At 37.5% G+C, this 19,168-nt stretch overlaps 1 protein-coding gene across 4 annotated transcripts in view; it reads left to right on the top strand.

The window, feature by feature from the left end:
* The window catches only part of RASGRF2 (Ras protein specific guanine nucleotide releasing factor 2), a 133,662-nt gene that overhangs the window by 82,930 nt on the left and 31,564 nt on the right, over window positions 1-19,168 (top strand). For all 4 annotated transcript variants that reach the window (XM_075740233.1, XM_075740230.1, XM_075740232.1 and 1 more), the window contains exon 18: window positions 18,717-18,823. In XM_075740233.1, coding sequence (XP_075596348.1) covers window positions 18,717-18,823 — 107 coding nt within the window. The remainder of the gene's footprint in view (window positions 1-18,716; window positions 18,824-19,168) is intronic.

Raw genomic sequence — 19,168 nt, 5'->3', positions numbered from 1 at the left:
CATTTTGATTATGTATGACAAAGTGTAGTCCAACTGTAACTTAACACCTGCCTCTTTTCCATCATAACTTTTGGAATGACAACAAACTGTTTCAAGATCCTAATCTCAAAATCACTCATGAAATTCTATGCAAATCAGTAAATCATCACCATTGATTTCAGTGGGTTTTGTGTCCACTGTGTCTAAAGTTGTGGTCATTCACGTAGTGAGTGAGTAGGCATCATGATGAGAAAATAATTTCTGGATAAACATGGATCAGTGCTTCTATTACTCTTGTGTACTTCCTGTGATCTTCAGATGATCACAAGAGAGTAATGTTGAGTTTTAGGAACTTTATTAACCTGTCACAAGCATGTATTTAGTATTTTTTTGAAAAATACGAATATCCTCTGTCTGTGGAATCAGATATTGCTAAGGAATCAGTGACACATTTTGCTTTATGAATTAATTCCACTATGTGTACAAATTGTTCAAAAAATGAGGTAAAAGTAAAAAATACTGGGTTTTCCCACTAGGACCAATTCAATTAAAAATTGCTGCTTTTATATTGTTGAAAGCAGCATTTTTCAGTATTCATAGTATTGAAGTATGAGAGAAAATAAAAACTACATGTATGCAATCAATAAAAGGAATATCAAAGCATGGGGATGTTGAAAAAGGAAAAAGCAACATCCCTAATATTCTTAAGTACTTTCTGTAACTGCTGTTTAAGTTGTTGCTGTTCATGCTAGTTCTGCATAAAAGATCATTCTTCTGGGTGATGGAAGAACAATCAGAAGGTTCTGTAGCAAATCCAACGAGAAAAGTGTGTGGTGGGGAGTCTCAGGAGACTAAGCTGGAGCAAGGCTGTCCACTTGTATTAATTATGAAAATTTAAGGCTACAAACCACAGCTTAAACAGCTGAATCATCTGTTTGTAACTTAATGCAATTAATCATGATAGAGATGTTATTAAAGCTTCAGAGTCATGCAGTTCAAATTTGGGTAATTCAAATAATTTTATTTCTTCCTCATGGATGTGTTATCATAATTACGTGGGTGTTTTAAATAACACCTTATTTCCCCAGTGGACTCCTCTTTCATTCACTGCATAGGATGGACATGATCCATCAGTGAATCATGTCTGAGTAGTGAATGAGATTTATGGCTTTTTTTCTTTTTTCAGTTGATCCTTGGCCTCACTGCTGCAGACATTGTGATGTATGACATTTAATATACTCCTACATGGAACATAAATAGAATGGCAGGTGAAATTCAGTGTTGATAAATACTAAGAAGTGATGCATGTAAGGAAAAACAGTCTGATCTCTACACCTGACAGGGTGAGCTCTGTGCTGGATATTATCGCTCAGGACTAAGATCTGAGGATTACAATAGATAGTTCCATTAAATGATCTTAGTGCTCAGCAGGAGCCAAAAAAGTAAAGGAAACATCAGGAATTATTAGGAAAGGAACAGAGAACAAAGCAGATAAGACCATTACGCTATCACAGTCAATCACAAATCCAGAATTTGCACACTTATTGAAGGCTGTGTACAGTTGCGATATGTCCTGTTAGAGATGAGGGGATGAGAGGGGATGAGAAAGTTGCCAGTTTCCAGTCAAGGATAAGTGGAAGTATGAAATGGCTTCTGTGCTTTTGAAGTTTAGAGAAGAGATGACTTGGAGGGTTGATGAGAAAGTTCTGCAAAATCACGGATGTCATAGGGAGAGTTAGTAGGCATTTGTTGTTTTTTCTGATGCAAGAGTTAGGAGGCATCAGATGAATTTCATCAGGCCAAGGTTCAAAACAAACACAAGTTTTTGGTTCTTTGTGCAACAAATAGAAGGCCTGTGAGATTCTGGTGAGGGACATTGTGAAGGGAAGACATGGACCCAAGTTCAAAAAGTGGACAGCTACCTGCAGGTGAGAGTTATTAGTAGTTAGTAGACTAAAACTAGACCAGGTTCAGGAGCTGAAATCAGTTGGAGGTTGTGGGAGAGTATTAGGAGGTAAGAGTCATCTGTGTGTCTTCTGTTCTTATTGTTCCTTGAAGCCTTCTGACTCCTGGCCATTTTGTTTTGTTTTCCCATGGTATGATCTCTTAGCTCTTCTCAACTTTCCATCTTCCAGTTCTGACTGTTCAGGGATTCATTGAGGCAAGCAAGTTAACAGACTCATCAGAAACCCCTATAGTCACACACTCTACCAGAACCAGACATAAAGAATATTTAATCATCTCCTGTGGAGAGTGCTGGCCATAACATTTTATAATTGCTGTCACTGTGCAATGATAAGTTTATATACTGATCATCAAGCAAAGCTCTGAACAGTTCTCCTAGGGTGTATGATGGATTTGTTTTTCTTATGATAAGCAGCTGGGGGACCACTGACTATGTTGGTTTTGTCTGCAGGCTTCATGACTGCAAGTGGCTTGATGGAAAGCCAAAGTTGAAACACTTTTCAGTACTTTGGTCTGCTTTAGATATTGATGCACATTCCCCTATGGATGCAGCCTGAGTGCCGTGCACGTTGGCAATGTTTTCAGTCTGCTCCATCCCCACTGTGTGCAGATGGGTGCTGTGCTTCAGGGACCTTGATAGTGTTTTCGGGGTACCCTCATCTGTTGGGTTCATTTGTTATCTGGGTGCATATGAGGTGCACATATAGGGCTAGCAGGGCCTTAAGAACAGCTCATGCTAGGGTTGCCCTACCACACCATGTGCTGCACTAGTTTATGAGCTGCTGAAAAGGAGGTGCTGGGCACCACAGTATTGCTCTACAGCACGCAGGGCTTCCTGCAGTATATGGAATGTTTCTCTGAACCTGGATGGTTCAGATACTTATGCCCTTCAGTAGTTGTTTTTTTAATTTACTGATTTTGTTGCCATTAATTTCAGTTACTTGACAGGTAGCTGCTTTCATGATGCCAAGCTGTACTCCCTGTCCTATTGTTTAGTCCATCTATCCAGTTAAATATTAATCTCTACATATCTTAAACATGGTTTCATCTCTTCTTTTTCACAAAATTTGCATATTGCTTGTTTATTTTAACAGCATGATAAAGATAAACAGAAATAGGAACTGAAAGTACATAAAGTTAAATAAGGCACCCCAGGTGCACAGCTTGGTGCCTGCATGAATGGTAATATGCACAGTAAGGATAAATAGAGCATGTTGTGTCTTTTTCATGTCCTTTCTCTTTTGAGGGATATGAAGGATGGCTGGATGGCTCCTGGCTTGCTGCAGTTGTAGTGTTCTGTCACCATTAATAGGTTGCCGCACACCTTCATTCTTTTCTGAATTTGTAAAAATTAGTATAATAATACTAGCACATTCTATCATAGAAATGGACAAGTCAAATCATCTTTATTCTGCAGTCTTCTACAGCTTTCTTGCATGGCAATAAAGCTCATTCTTCAGCAAGGGAAGAAAACAGTTATGCAAGCATCCTTTTCCAGAACCGTGAAAGATACCCAGTTTTTATGACTGGGTGCAAACTAGTATAAATTCAAATTGTTGATACAGGGACACATATTCTTTATTTATTTTGAATTACTATCTCCCTTCTTGTGACGCATTGTCATTGCTCATAGCACTTCTGTTCACCTACGTACTTCTCAGAGTGGTACATCAGCCCTGAGCAATCACAAACATATGCCTGCTCAGAGGCATCAGTTACATGAGCTGTTTCTCTCCCCCCATTCATATACTTCTAGAGAATTGGTTCTTGATTTCTCCTTGAATCAATGACAGCTTCCAAAAGTAACACAGAGGTTATTTAACAGCTGTGTTCCATTGTCTGTCTTGTAATATGGAAAAGTTCCTACAAAACATTTAAAGCTAATGGTCTCATCCTAATGAATGTCCTGTTAATCTCTTCTTTTAGCTTTGCAATGAGAGTTAGGTAGTCCTTAAGTAGAACTCCAGGGAGCTGCAGTAAGCCCCATGTCTCTTCAGGAGTGATTTCCTCCTCTTCTCTGAGAGTCTGTCACACAGCCACTGTCAAAAAAAGGAGTGAGACTGTAATGTGGGAGAGGAACCTCCTGCAAAAATACTCACCAATCATTTGTAGTTTTGCTGCAAAAATCCTACAGATGTTGCAGGAATTAAGTAACAGCAGTATAATCTATACAGCACCCACACAAGTCCTAGCACTATATAAAAGCAATTTATATGGAAAAGTATTTCTTTTATCTGTGGATTGAGGAACTTGCAAATTTCCCTGGTTTATCTTTGTATAATTCTTTCAAACATGTTATTACTTTCTTCTCTTTTTTATTTATGTCTGGTGTGCACAGAATCAGAGCACTATTTCAGGATCAGTAAGATATCACACACTGATCTTTAAAGAAAAACATCTTTTGGTGTTCATTTACTGAAGCTGCTTGCTCTGTGTGCAGGTCCTCGTACTTGTTAACTAATACTCATAAACTATGAAGGTGCTCTGTGTCACTAGAAGAGATTCAAGCTTTACTTAAAATCTCTGGATAGTTGTATGGATTAAGCCAAATTAGCAAAATAATGCTGTGTTGTTTTTGTAAGTAATGAATAAAGTAAAAAGTACTTACGTAAGCTTAGCAAATGTACAAATTTCTTCTCTACTAAGAATGTCTAACATAACTTAAAGAAAAATAGTTAATGTTAAATTGCTCATTTTATTTTGAAAGAGTTCTACTGAACACGAGCTTCAAGGAAATTGTTTTGACAAAAACTTTAATTCAAGATGTAAATTAATCTTGCATACTCTTTATTTTTTTTTTATATTCTTAGCAGATTACTGAAAGAGCTTTGAGAAGCTTATTTCTTCCTCAGACTAGAGACCAAAAATCTCCCAACATGGAAAATAAATGTTAGGCAAGCAGCAAATACTTAAACCCAAACAAACGGGTTGCTGCTTCATGAACATAGCAGCTTTATTTCAACAGCTCTCTCATCTGATTTTGAGCTGGGTACGTCAGCTTCAAAGCTGCCTTCCTCCTCCTACAGCGTGCTGATCCACGCTGTAGGGAATGTACCATTTTTCACGAGAACAAGGTGACATATTATGGGAGAGGATGGGAGTGGGATGGAAGCTTGTGGCTGGCAGGAGGGCCTGGCTTCTTTAGTATAAGCATTTGTTTTTTAAAACACATGTGAAAGAGGAGAGAGTGAGAAAGAAGTAGGGAAAAAAGAGTCTTTGGGGGAGTATCTCTGACAGATATGATTTACACATAGTAAAATCTGCCCCATGCTAGCAAGGAGGAAAGATGGTTTTATTCTCTCTGATTTTGGTGATTTAAAAGAGCAATTAAAATAACAGCTTGAAGCTTTGAAGCATCTACATAAAAATGAATTACTTATATACTGTCCCTTCAATTATTTGTCTGCACATATCTCTGGTGCTAAATCACCTTTGAATTGAGTTATTTGCCTGAGTATTATTCAGGAGAGAGAATTTTTCCTAAAGCTTCTGTACTTTGCAGCTTGTACCCTACCAAAGAACACTTCAAAAGATCTCTCAGTCAGTCAGTCTTCAAATCCTTTCTTTTGCAGGGAAACTACAAACCGCTGTGTCTCTTTTCACAAATCCACTCTGGTGGTTCGGAGAAGCAATCTTAATCTAAATTGCTCTTGGTTTTAGTCCAGCAAAACTGATCAGCTTGTTTACCAGACCATTTTCTGTTATCATCTGCTTTTCCATAGCTCCAACAATCTGTCTGCAGAAGTGATCAGACAGTCCTTTGCAGCTGCAGCTGATTCTCAACAAAGCAAGCACAAAACCTGCTTCATTAATCTGCTAGCTGCAGCTGCTCAATGCAAGCAGTATCTTCCTTCAAAGCAATTCAACATGCCCAGGCATTGAAAGTACCTCCTGGTGCCACTTCCACCCATTGCCGCTGTGTAGTTTCCACTGTTGGCAATGGATCTAATACAGACTGTGAGTTCTGGATTGATGGTCCTGCAGTCATGTCACTGTCTGTGGAGGGGTCAAGTTCCTTTCCTGATCTTATACTTTGTGTAAAATCTTAGTTATATGCTACTTTCCACTGGTAATCAGTTATGCATTAGTGCATTACTTATTTGTGTTAGTTAAACATTAACAATGGAAAAGATGTTCAGAGAGAAGTGTGTGATCCTTTTACAGTATAAATGCCTGATTTATTTTGACTTGGATATTTTTGTATTGATGATCACTGCCTGAGATAAAACATTGTAGACCTTTTCTGTGCTTTCTTTGACCACTTCTGATCTAAAGCTGCCAAACCTCTGGAAGGTGGTTGAGGATAAACATTCTGGAAATACTGATGCAAAAGTGTCAACTTTAAAAGCCAGTGATTGATGTGAAAGTGTCAACTTCAGGAGCCACTGAAATGAATATGGAAAGTCCTTATCTCCTCAGAAGTGCTGTAGGAGTTTCTCTGCCATAACATACCCTAACTGTAACAGCAATAACAAATATAAATAGACTATTGTATATTACAGCTGTGGTTTCCAGAATGTTGTATCTCTTGACAGCTGTGTAAGCACTGAAGTTGAGCCAGATGAGTCCTGTGAGCTCTCAGCATGACACACTTTATTCCTGCTTGATTACTGTCACAGTATAAGGTGAATAAAAAATAGCTAAAAGTAATAATTCATGTTTCACAGGGATCAAGATTAGCCCTTCCATTCTGATAAATGAAGCACAGATTGGTTAAGACTGACCACTTATTTCTAAATGCTGAAATTAGCATGAGAAAGTTTTACAAAAGCTTTTAGCGAGAGCTGCTTAGCTTATTTTAGTTTGTGACCAGTGGTGCTATTCTGCAGTCATTCAAAGTACTTGCCAGCTCCCAGTATTACAGTATTTTTGTTTTGTTTGTTCTGGCATAAGCACTAATTGGAGTAACAGAATGGCACAGCTTATGCCAAATGATACAAGGGAGATCAGATCCTATGTTCGCATTTGTGTGTCCGTGTGTCTGTGTATGTTTGATTGTGGCAGGAGGAAGCACTGTAGCTGTACCTACTGTTGCCTGGTGCATTCAGCACTTAAGCTGAATAATGTGACTTGGAGATGCACCATGCAAAATAATGAAGGCGTAAACTCCCATTGATCCCTGAAATGGAAAAGCAGGTAGAAACATACATTATGCTTTAATCAGATATGGTATTTTCTCACCATCTTTCACACAGATTGATGCAAGTACATAGTTCCTCGTTCAAGGATATCATCTGTACTATACTGGGAGTATTTCCCTAATTCTGAACAGAGGAATAATAATGTGGCATTACATTATGTTTCCTGAGACAGAAATTTTGGACTAGGCAGTAGAATTAGGTAAAGATTAGAATTAAGCGAGGTTAGTAAGGGAAATTAATTCTTTTTTCCATTGTGAGAGGGCAGGGAGAGAGAGCTTTCCTTGCTGTGATGAACGTTACATGAAAGGCCAGCAGTATCTGATGGGGATGTCGGGATGGATTCTACATTATGTGGATAGCTGGGTAATGCACTTCTGTGTTGTGCTGTACTAAATGCTTCAAATTATGTCAGTGGTTACAAGCTAACCTTTGGAAAGGTATATATTTCTTTCTGTCTTTGTACATAAGTATCCATGTCTAATGCAAAACCAGAAAATGTGTGTCTTTTTCTAGTTGATATTCAGTATGATTCCATAAACATTGTTATTAGTAATAGTTACAGTAATTTTGCACTCTAGTAATTTTCTGGGTTATAACATCTCATTCCCTGTACTGGGAAAGATTTGTTAAACTTTTTCCTTATGAATCCAGACCTGAAAGAAAAAATTTGTGATGGTTATATCCCAGTCAATAATCAAGATGCAAAGAATTGCGTCCTTTTGAATGTGCAGTTTATCGCAGCGGGACTACTCTTCAAAGGAGTAAATTGGCACAACTGGGTCGATTTTTAACTGTACTTCTTCAGGTCATGGGTTCCCACATGGAACTTCAAGATTGAATTTGTGGGTATCTAGTATCCTTTCAGAGATATGGAATATCATCAAATCAGTGAAATAATTTCAGGCATGCTTATCAATCTTGCTTGGGTTGTGACCCTCTCCAGTCCCCCCTTTCTGCCAGGGATCTAAGATGCTTAGTTCCAAGAAGGAAAAGAGTCGTTGTTATCCTCCCCTGATCCTTTATGCAGGACAACCAAGTTTTTTTACGTGTCATTTTTGTTTAGCTAATGGCTCTAGGGAGGAACTGGGAAAGTGAGTACTAGTTCCCTCTTGGGAACATGTTTTAATGAGATTTCCAGAGCAGTTTGTGCAGATTCAGGGAGGTTTGAGAAGCATTGAGACCTGAACACTGAACTTCCTTGGAGTTCCTCATTTCGATTAAAAAACTTGAGGTGGGAAGTACTCATTTTTGTTCTCCATCAAAAAAGGTTGTGTGAAATATAATCACTGGTGTAGACCAACCAGCTTTCCTTCCTGGTGGCTGGAGGGTTGTCAGGAGTTGCCCAGATGTCTTTACCAAAGTAGAGGTTGCCAGTGCTAACGTTGCAACCAACCCACTGGGCTGGCTGGGGAGCTCCATGTGTGTGATGTGTGGGGTCAACGGGGGCTGATGACTATGCCCCAGCAGAGTGGAAACTTCCTTTCTGTTCCAGGCTGCATTTTTAACACTCATTCACTAGGCTGCTTTTATGAGACATTTGTGTATGTTTTCTCTTGCCGGAAGATATTTTGTTGGGAAATCAGTAGCGAAATGAAAATAGAGATTAAAACTAATTTGTTTGGAATATACCTTCTAATTCAATAACCCTGAATGTTATTCCTTTCCTCAGAATATTCACCTACTCTGTCGTGCATTTGAATAGACTTCTATTTTTGTTCCTGAATTAGGAGCCCTTTGAATTTAGCAAAATTGTTGCTTAGCAATTTTAGATAATTGAGTAGAATCTCCCCTTGCAGTTTTCTTAGAGCAATAACTTCAAATTAAAACAATGACTTAAAGACTAAGGTCAGTTTTGTCTCAAGTGATCCCTGCTCTTGGGAATTAAGAGCCAGAGGAAAATGATTAATTTTTTTTTTTTTTCACATTAGCAGAAATTCAGGATCCCCCTTTTTTTATGTGTTCCTCTCTCTTAAATGAATTTTTTATTCTAGTTTATTCAAGAAGGTGACTACTCAGGAAAAAAGAATTTGCACTGGACATTTCCTGAGCTGCCTGTTTCCTGGCCTATTGCACCAAGTCCTGAGCAGCTGTAGGGAGAACTCTCAGTTTCATAGACATGTGCAAGCAAACTGGCACTGAGAGAAAAATTCCTTCTTTATCTAAGAAAGGAGACTAGTACAGTCCCTATTCCTGCCCTCCCCAAATGGGTCACCACAATTCTGCTGTGATTGATTGGATGGGATGTGTTGAATATGTGTTTTCTGGTGGTTCAGCTGAGCTGTGGCAAGCTCTTAGGTTGTATTTCCCTCTGCTCCCCGAAGTTGAGGACGAGAGAAGCTGTAAGGAAGCTGTGACCACTGCAGGCTGGAAAACACCCCTAATATGTTGAGGTTGCAAGTAGGGAGTTTGACCAAAAGGTCTGAGTTCATAATGAGGGCAGGTTTGTTTAGATTCCCTATTATCTTCCTCACATTTGGTGCACGCAGTGATGTGCGTGTGGGGGGAGAGAAGTTTTGGGAGGATTTTTTTGGTGGGTTTTTTCCTTTCCTCCCCCCGCGCCGAGCATAAGTGTCGCTTGCATAATTAATATTTGTTTATGCTACTATTTTTTTGCTTGATTTGTGGCCCAATCATAAACGGTCTGGAAGCTGCTTACGAGATGGACGTTTTGTTCAGATGTTTTTTGTTGACTGGTGTGCATCCTGCCAATTTTTGTTTTGCAGGATAGTCAACTATCCATTCACAGATGGTCTGAAAAATGATACATTTGCCTCTTTGCAATTATCGCCTCCTTTCCATTATCCTTTACTCCTATTGTAAAAAAAAAAAAAGAGGAATTTTGCAAACTACTTCCCGTAGCTTATGTAAAAAGGCCAGACCAACTGAAGGAAAAACTTCCAAAAGCATTTTTTTTTTTCAGTTTTCTGTTTCTAGCTGTGCATTGTCATAGATTTTATTTTAACCTTTCCTTTGTGGCAGGGCGCACTGAGCATTTTAAAGGTCTGAAAGCTTACTTTGCATAGTTCTTTAAAAGACTGTGAGCAGTACGTAAAAAGATTCGCTATACTCTTCTTATTGCTGACAGAGCAGGTTGAGAGTATAGACAATGCATAATTAAAGAAATCAAGAGATCACTTGAAATGCAGAAATACATCAGCAGGTAAAAATTGCTTGTATGTTCTTCCCTGAAGACTAAGAGACAGAGCAGGAATACAGACAAACGCACTTGGCTGATATACAAATTCAAAGAAATATCAACTGCAGTGTTGCCATTCTTGTCATTATTCATGGAAGATAATTCAAACATTACTGCAGTAAAAAAAAAAAGTGTCTAAGATGTACTAAAACAGTCACAAATACAATTGTTAAGGTAGGCTGTTCAAAAAGGCTTTTCTTCTTTGTCAATTGTTCCTGATAGTACTTTTATATAAATAAGTCATAGGAAAAAATTCTGCTGTCACATTGCACGTGTGTCATGATATTCTGCAATCTCTAAACACAATTGGCAACAACAGTTTTGAAATTCAGGATCTTTACTTTTCTACAGATACAGGCATAAATAAAGGAAAAAGATTTGGATGGTTTTGCCTAAAACTTCACTAGAAAAATTGAACTAGGATTTTACACATGCATGCACACACACATAAACTTTTTGCGTGCAAACAAATATGATTTTAAAGATGTATCCAGATTACGTTAACTCCTTGTTGTCTCTCTTTGCTGTTGCTGAAAGAAGAAAACAATAGGATGTTGTCCAATGGTAATGGAGTCACTGCTCCTTACAGTTGTGGAAAATGCATCCTACAAAGTGCAGTAGACTAGATACTTATTCCCTGTGTTATTACAACATACGTAAATGCTAATGCATGCATATGTTGTTTTTTTCTCTCTGTAATAGAGAAATGAACAATGCTATTTTCTCTGAACCTATGTATTTATCACAATATGCCAAAAATAAAAATGCAGTCTTGTATTGCTGCTGAATTTTAGTTAAAAAAAAAAAAGGCAGACTCTTTGGGTTTTTTTACTTCTAAGATGAGTTATGGATTTCTAATAACAAGTAGCATAACTTGTAACTGCAAGTATGTTTTCAGTGTTTAGCAATTTTTAAAGATTTTCTTCCAAGTACGAGACTAATTGGTCTCCTGAGAGAATATCTCCATTAAAAAAAAAAACCCACAACAGAAATCCCAAGAGTGTGTGGCAATTATATCTATAGCAGTAACCCTGTTTTTTTAGGATTTTTGAAGGACAAATTTTCAAATTTGAACAGTTCTTGGAGATTAAAGGAATATTTTCATTCTTTGTGGTACTCATGTTTTAACACTATAATCTCATAGATTATTATAATTCTCAGAGCAACTTTAATGGTATTATTAGGAGTTAGAATAGTATCTTGATTTTAAACATATTCTTTAGACATTTACCTTTTTTTCCCCATCCATTAAACTAAAATTATTTTGCTAGATTGATATATTTTTAGACTTCTGGCTTTAGTTCAACTTTACAGCATAATCATAACATAAATGCTTTATCTCAATGTTGTGTTCTTTATATTTCTCTGATTAGAAGAAGCCTTTCTAAAGCAAAAGTAATTTAAAAATAGTTTACCAACCTTTCCTTTAAATATTTTGCAGAAATTAAACACAGTCACTATAGCTCTATCTGTGTTACACTATTATACATGAGCTGGTGCATGTGAATCCATGGGATTTATCTTACTAAGACTATAATCCCTTGACTTGATTTGATAGTTAGATTGTATTTGTGGCAGAGGCTTTAGGCAGAAGAATCAAATACATACTTGGAATTATTTCTGACGTGGGTGGTTACAACGGGGATTTTCAGCAGCATATTTCTTAGAACAAAATTATTTCATATGTACCAAGGACCAGTGAAAGTGAAATTAAAAGCTTGAAATGTATTGGACACTTGATTTCTTCTGCTTTTTAATAGTCACTTCTTCTGATGCTGCATGAGTTTATAACCTTTTGTGAAACAAACTCAAACCCTGGCATAGTGAATGATGAAATATGCCTCTCTCTTAAAAGATCATGTCTAGACTTGATAGCTCCTATGTTCAAGCCTCAGACTGCTTATATGACCTGCTCCATTATAAAGCTGAATGTTCATATTTGATAATTACTAAAAAAAAAGGGGAGAACTGTATTATTGATCAAATATGCTGTTCTGTTTGCAGTGAGTGGGAATTCATCATCTTTATGCTTCTTTTCATCTCATTTGATATGGTCTTCTTTTCCAGCTTTGCCATTCTTCAGCTGGTTAGTGTATGGCAATCTGATATCATAATTAAAGAAATGAAAAGGAGAGCTGAATCACTGGAAGTTTAGATTTCTTGTCAGTATCAGGCTACTCATTCTCTGACACATTTCTGTGAAAATGCATGAAACCCAATTACTTGCTTGAGAGTGTATGACCAGTAAGGATGGGTCTCTTTAAACAGTCGTCCAAACCTTTTACGTATGTCAAGGAAAACTTTTTATAATTAGGTTTTTTGTGCTGCATATATTGGAGAGGCTTTTTCAGTTTTAATCTGTGCATGAAACCTGCTCCACTCCAAGCCTGAGGTTTGTATTTATTCTTTATCCAGGTCAGAAATTAACGCTGATATTTGCCAAGCCTAAGGTTTCATTATTTGAGCCAGGCTGAATCATGAAACTGACCTACAACTCCTGAGTGTATTTATCAAAAGAAAAAAAAACACAAGACAGAGAACTGCATTTGACCCTTTTTTTTGATTATTTGTCAGCTGTCCTGTGAACAATGAATGTCCCCCTTCCACATCCCTGGGACTTTATGGGGTTTGCTGTAACCTCTTCAAAGCCTGGAATGCAATTTTCTCCTATGTTAGGTGCTAATGCAGCTTCAGCACGTGATTCCAGAGTATTTCAGTGAAACTGACACATAAAATCTTTTTCTGAAATGGAGTTTTTTGCTAAGAAAGACACCATAAACTTGCTGAATTCACTCTTTATAAGTTCGAACAAGATACCCCTAAATCTTGTGAAATGATTTTTTTTTTTAAATAGATAAACCCTTAAAAATAGATGTATCATCAACACTTTTGACAAATTAATTACTGTGGTCAGGAATTGTGTGCTGCCATATTAATGCAGAAAAAAACAAAATGCAGAGAATACAGTTACTGTAACTAGACTGAGAACTTTTGACATCTTAAGTGAAATAGAAAAGCAAATGTGCATCATTTAACATATACAATGCAGAATTTAACATAACACAAATGTTCCTCTTGGATGAGGTGTTTTTTAGAGAGGAAATAATGTAAATTGCTTATAGAGTCAGGCTTGTTGAATAGAACAAGAAAAAGTGGGACAGGATTTTGCTATAGAGACTTCTTAGTGGCTTTTGAGGAGAGGGTCTGTTCTCTGTCTCACACTGACACATGATAGCATTTTTGGATCTGATCCTGAGTGCAGCAGTTCCAAAGGTGGAAACACTGACACGTCGTGCTTGCAGGCATTGATGGCCTGTGGTTTTTTGCTTTATGAATGCAATAGATAATGACATCTACCACTGAAAAGTGCTTTAGACTTTCACATAAGAAGAGTTATCTATGTACAAGGTATTGTAATTTAATCTGTTTTTCTCTGCAAATGCTGAGATTTATGTTTATTCAGCACCTTTTTTAATCTTTTGTGATAGTGGAAGCTATAAAAATATTGGGTTTGATTATAGTGCACATAAGAAAAACATCTGAAGGTGAAACTGGATTTTGCATAACATAATCTGAAGACAAGTACATGAACAAAGTGATTAAATTATACCGAAAGAAGTAATTCACTGAAACTAGCAATGCTGGCAGGTTAACATTGTGTTTGACAGCCTGTGGTAAAAGTTCTGCATTACCGTTATGTGAAGAAACTATTTGTGGAAGCAGTGTATATTAATCTCAACAGATACTGGGGAAAAACATTTCTTGAAGGTAGCAGTGAAAGAAGCAGCTGCCCACTAAGATGATTAATGATTAGAAGTACTGCTGATATTCCTCATGTAGAAAGATTGCTTCCTTCAGGAGAGAAACAGATATTCACCACGGAGAGTTTCAAGTTATGTCACCATCCAGAATCCCAATTAAAACATTGCAAAGGTTGGCATCCTGCTAGACAGGACCCTTCACCTCTCTCCTCTCTTGAAACCACAGTGAAGAAGAACTTAGAAGAAATCATGCCTACTTTCCCACTGATTTAAGTGTAATGTGTGTAGTTAGCCCCCAAACTGCTCAATGCCAAGGATGTCACGCTATGGCAAAGGCAGCTTTAAAATTTCATCTTTTAAAGGTTCATTCCAGAAGCTTTTTCTTCTGGATACCAAGCTAGATGAAATTTCATCTGATCAGATAGGACTATTTTGTCAATCTTTAAACCCACCTAGATTTATAGCCTACATGGTTAAGAGTGCCTCTGAGTCCAAGTTATGGACAGGAATGATATTATGCTAGGGACTGTATAATCAGAGTTAAAAACTGTTCCTAGCCCCAAAATAGGTAGGAAAATATATGGGGAATAACAGACCGGGTGCATCAATGCTAAGAGGTTAACTGGAAACTGGTAGGATGCTTTCTGAGATATGTCTTAGAAGTGTGATGATGTTATTTTACAGGAGGCGAGATAGCTTGGAGTTTCTGCTAAACTAGCACCACTGTCACCTGTTGCAAAAACAGACAGGATTGGGTTACCTTTTGCAGCGTAGACAGCAGCAGAAACATGGGTTATCCGTGAGCAATGACATGAACATGCAGAACCAGCTAAGGTTGTATACTGGGCTTTTTTGAAATAGGCATAAACAAGTAGGCTATGCTTATGGAATAGTTGCAGTTGTCATGGTGGCTCACGGTTTTGTTTGGAGTTATATTAGGAGAGGATTAGGTGGGCAGAACGAGAGAGGAGGAAGTAAGGAGCTAACAGTAAAGCTGATGTATTAGGAGGAATTTGCACTGCAAAAAGTGCAGGAAACACTGATGGCACCATCAAAGTTCACTGATGCCTGCTTAGATAGTTTCTGTAGTGGCTTCATCACATCTTAGTGTGATTATCTCCCCTTTGCAGTTTCTGTCCCAAAGTCCGCGGGGCTTTGAAAGTTAGAAGGAGCAAAACCAGTGCTAGCTGGACTTATATTTGCATGTTTCTGCTTCTGCAGAAATTAATGGAGTTATGGCAATAAATTTTTAGTGGTTTTTTCTTAGTGTTTTGTTTAGACCTTTTCTGTCAAAGTTAAAAAAAAAAAACAGAAAGTAACAGTGCTTACTGATGTTACTTGTTTGAAGTTGACATTTTTTCAATTTTTTCTGTTTGGTAAGATCCTGAAGTTCATACCACTCTTCTGTGCAATTTGCATGTTCTTGAGAACCTTTTTTCTTGTATGTTTTCACCTTTTGGTTAATGAAAGTATCTATTCAGTGACTGCAAGAACTACCGAGATTTCTTCTGCTTTCATTGTCAATATTCACTAACTTTTCTTTAGGTTAATAATACAACATAATTTTCTTAGTATCAGGAATGATACAATCCAGCACTTTGAATGGTGGGTTTTTTTAGCTATTGCTATACTGACTGGGAGGGAGCTGTCACATTAGTTTTGAATAGATTTGCTGGTATCTATCTAAGTATAACTTTACACTTACATAATCTGATATATAGGTCCAAAAAAAAAGTGGCTATTTTTTACAATTTTAATGAAAAAGTCATATATAAAAATCCACTTAAGCTTATCTAATGAATAATAGCAATTATTAAATAACTTCTAATTTTGAGAGTAATTTAATTAATCTGTGCCTGATGGGCATTTTAATGATGTGGATGGTAACCATCTCTACCACATGCTGTCAGGTCTGGCTCCTGCTTCAGTTAGAGATCAGTTTGGGATGGAAACACTGAGCCGAAGGTGTGCTAAACACCTTTCAACAGGTTCTCAGTTTGCATTGTCTTCTGGTAAAAGACCTAGAGAAGATCATGTGCTTCGCTTCTTTAGATCTCACTGCACCAGTCAATGACTTGCACACCTCCGTCTTCACAAGGGGCAGTTCATCTTCATTACTGTTGTAGTGCAAGTCCCTGGCGTTGCCCAGAACATTGTCATCTCATTTTCATGTGAGAGTATAACTAAACCCTTTGTCCTGAACTTCTCCGTGTTCCTTCCATGTCTATGCAGAAGCATTTGCTTGGAAATAACATGGTAGATTACAGAAGAGGAACTGCTGGCAGAGGCTTCTTTTTCTGAGCACTGCAAGTCCCAGTAGCTATGTCCTGCTCCAGCCTCAGTTGCCTCAGGGAGGTCAAGGACTCCTTGTATAATTCTCCAGCATACTTGGCTCTGGCGTAAGGCCTAATTCTGCTTAACTGTTGTCAAAGCTACTGAATATGGAGCCTACCTGAGGTCTACTGTTACTCAAAACAAGTTCTAAAGGAAAACCTTGAGGTAAAGCCAGACATCCAAATGGAAGGATGCTAAGCCAGTATACAGAGAATAGTGAGTATTCTGCTCCATTCCATTTCCACAAGAAAGTGTCATAAACATGATCTTCTTCAAAATCAGTCTGCAGATTTGTCTTGGATAGTGAGTGTTGCTTGACGATCTCTGGATTCTTTCTTGTTTCTGTAAAGAACAATAAATTATACATATTGTGTGAAGAAAGAAGGAAACACGTCCTTGCTTTCAGAGCTATTTGGTATTTAAAAACAAGGTCAGAATGGAGTTAATAGATATCCAGTTTTAGTTTGAAAAAAAATGTATTTTCTTGATTTAGTTATTTATTTGAAATCTTGTACCTGAAGATGTACGAGGAATCACCATCTTGAAGTTAAATTCACATATGCATCTATGTTCAGTTAAGTTCTTTTCCTACAAAACTGGACATGTCCATTTATATGTTTGAGACATCAACATTAAGTACTGACAATGTGGATCTCAGTGAATATGTTGCTTATTCTCCACAAGCTAATTACTGCTTAAAAATTGATGAAATTCTGAGGACCATAGAAGTTTTCTGAAGTAGTGTCTGGAGGTTTTCCTTTTTCCTTTCTTGCTCTTTTTATTCTTTTTGCAGCTAACTGAAAACTGTCTCTGTAGGGTTCTTTCTGTTTTCCTTCCAGCTTACTAAAACTTCCTTTCCTTAATGTTGCTTTGATAAAGGCTCCACTACTTTAATATATAATTTTCATTGTGACTTTCATTGCTGCAATTAAGTGGCTAATTGAACAGTTTATAATGTGTGTGCCTAATTGCTTCTGCAAGAGGTTAACTGTGAAAGGCATAGAAAATTAACACACAAAATGTTGCCTAGGTTACCTTTTACTGAATAAAGCCTCAGAGATTTTGTTTACTTTGCTGTTTATGGGCAATGAAACTCCTGAAGAAGTTTTAATATGAAACTTCTTTTCATATTGAATCTTAGATTTCAACTACAGTGTAATATGCCATAGTTTTAAGAAACTTCCATGAAACATAGGTATAGAAAATACATTTGGGGTTTAGGGTCCAAACTGCTGTAAAAGTTGCAAGTTAAACTTTTCCTGCTTATCTTTAAAAAAATAGCAGCAATTCGGATTTTTTGGGTTGTATTTAATAAAAATAGAGCAAAACTGATACTAGTCTCAAAGAATACCTCCAATGGGTTTCTCACCTAATAAACAGACGTTTAATCTGCCTTTGCTGTTTATAATAATACACGGGCTTTAGAACAACTTTTATGCAAAAAAAATAGTAAAATACTGGTCACGTGGAAGGGTGTTGCCAGTTGTTCCAGTTGTTCCCTGGGCTCTGCACTGAGTGAAATGGAAGACAGCATGGTGTAAGATCAAGTCTAAAAAAAATTAGAAAAATACAATCTTCTCAAGTGTATCTTCGGAGTTACCAATTTTTTTAAAAAATAAGGTTTAATGTCATCATTTTATTATTATAAAATAATGCAATTATTTTATTATACAGATTGTATTTATGATACAGCTACAGCAGAATGAAATGCTGCATTTGGCAAATCTTTGTTTTCAGGCAGCTGGGGTTGTAAATGTGTTTTCTGTATACCTTCCCACTTTCTTGTCACCCTAGTGGTAAAAAACCAAGCAGCTTATTTGAACGTTCTCTGTTGACTAGCAGAGCCAGTACAATACTGCTTTTAGGAAGGAACATTTCTTGTGTTGACCTTCTTCTCCTCTGTGTATAAACTGGTATCCTCCCCCACTTTCTTTACGACTTCTGAAATTCACCACTTTCCCTTTTCTTAATCATACTCATTTTCCTTCTGTAATCCTTTTGATTACAGGCCCTGTACATTTTTGGTCTGGGCCTGTTATTTTCTTCCCTACACCAAGCGAGACCATGATGTTAATGACACAGGCAAATGTTCTTAATCTTTCTAAAGCTGAATGTTGACCCAAGTAGATGTCTGTATTAGTTATGATCGGCAAGGTTGTATTCTTCTGAACTTGCAGAATTTCAGCAGTCTAAATGGTCGTTTTTGAAAGTCTATATAGGTGTCTTTCCTTTTATTATACATGAATGTTCTATGACTTTTCAGTTTACTGAAGTTATTCATACCATATTTGAATTTTTGCTACCTCCATTAACTCCAATGTGTGGTTTTTTTCCACACAGGATTTAACAACTTTGAACGCATATGTGACAAAGAGTTCATAATACGTAGAGCAGCCACCAATCGCGTCCTGAATGTCTTGCGCCACTGGGTCTCCAAGCATTCTCAGGTATTGTCTTGTTGCACTCTTCTCTCCATCTGTAACATGTCTATGTTCTCCTTACAAAACATTTTTAGGCAGTTCTGCCCTATAGTGTAGTGGACGTCAAACAGCCCACAGAGTCAGTGCTGTAATTATCATATGGAAGATTAGCTTGTAAAAACACACTGTTAAGCAAGTGACGAATCCTTCACCTAGCCTTGCAAAGCTCTCCTGAAAATACCCAGTTACAACATTATTCCCGCTAACACTGGGTGAGTGTTTTACTGTTGCAGTCAACCTGGGCTAGTGGAGGGTGTCCCTGCCCATGGCAGGGGGTTGGAACTAGATGGGCTTTGAGGTCCCTTCCAACCA

The sequence above is a fragment of the Balearica regulorum genome, chromosome Z (assembly GCF_011004875.1).
Source record: "Balearica regulorum gibbericeps isolate bBalReg1 chromosome Z, bBalReg1.pri, whole genome shotgun sequence".
Lineage (NCBI taxonomy): Eukaryota > Metazoa > Chordata > Aves > Gruiformes > Gruidae > Balearica > Balearica regulorum.
Note: the sequence above shows the minus strand (reverse complement) of the source record. Positions and strands in the feature narration are given on the sequence as shown.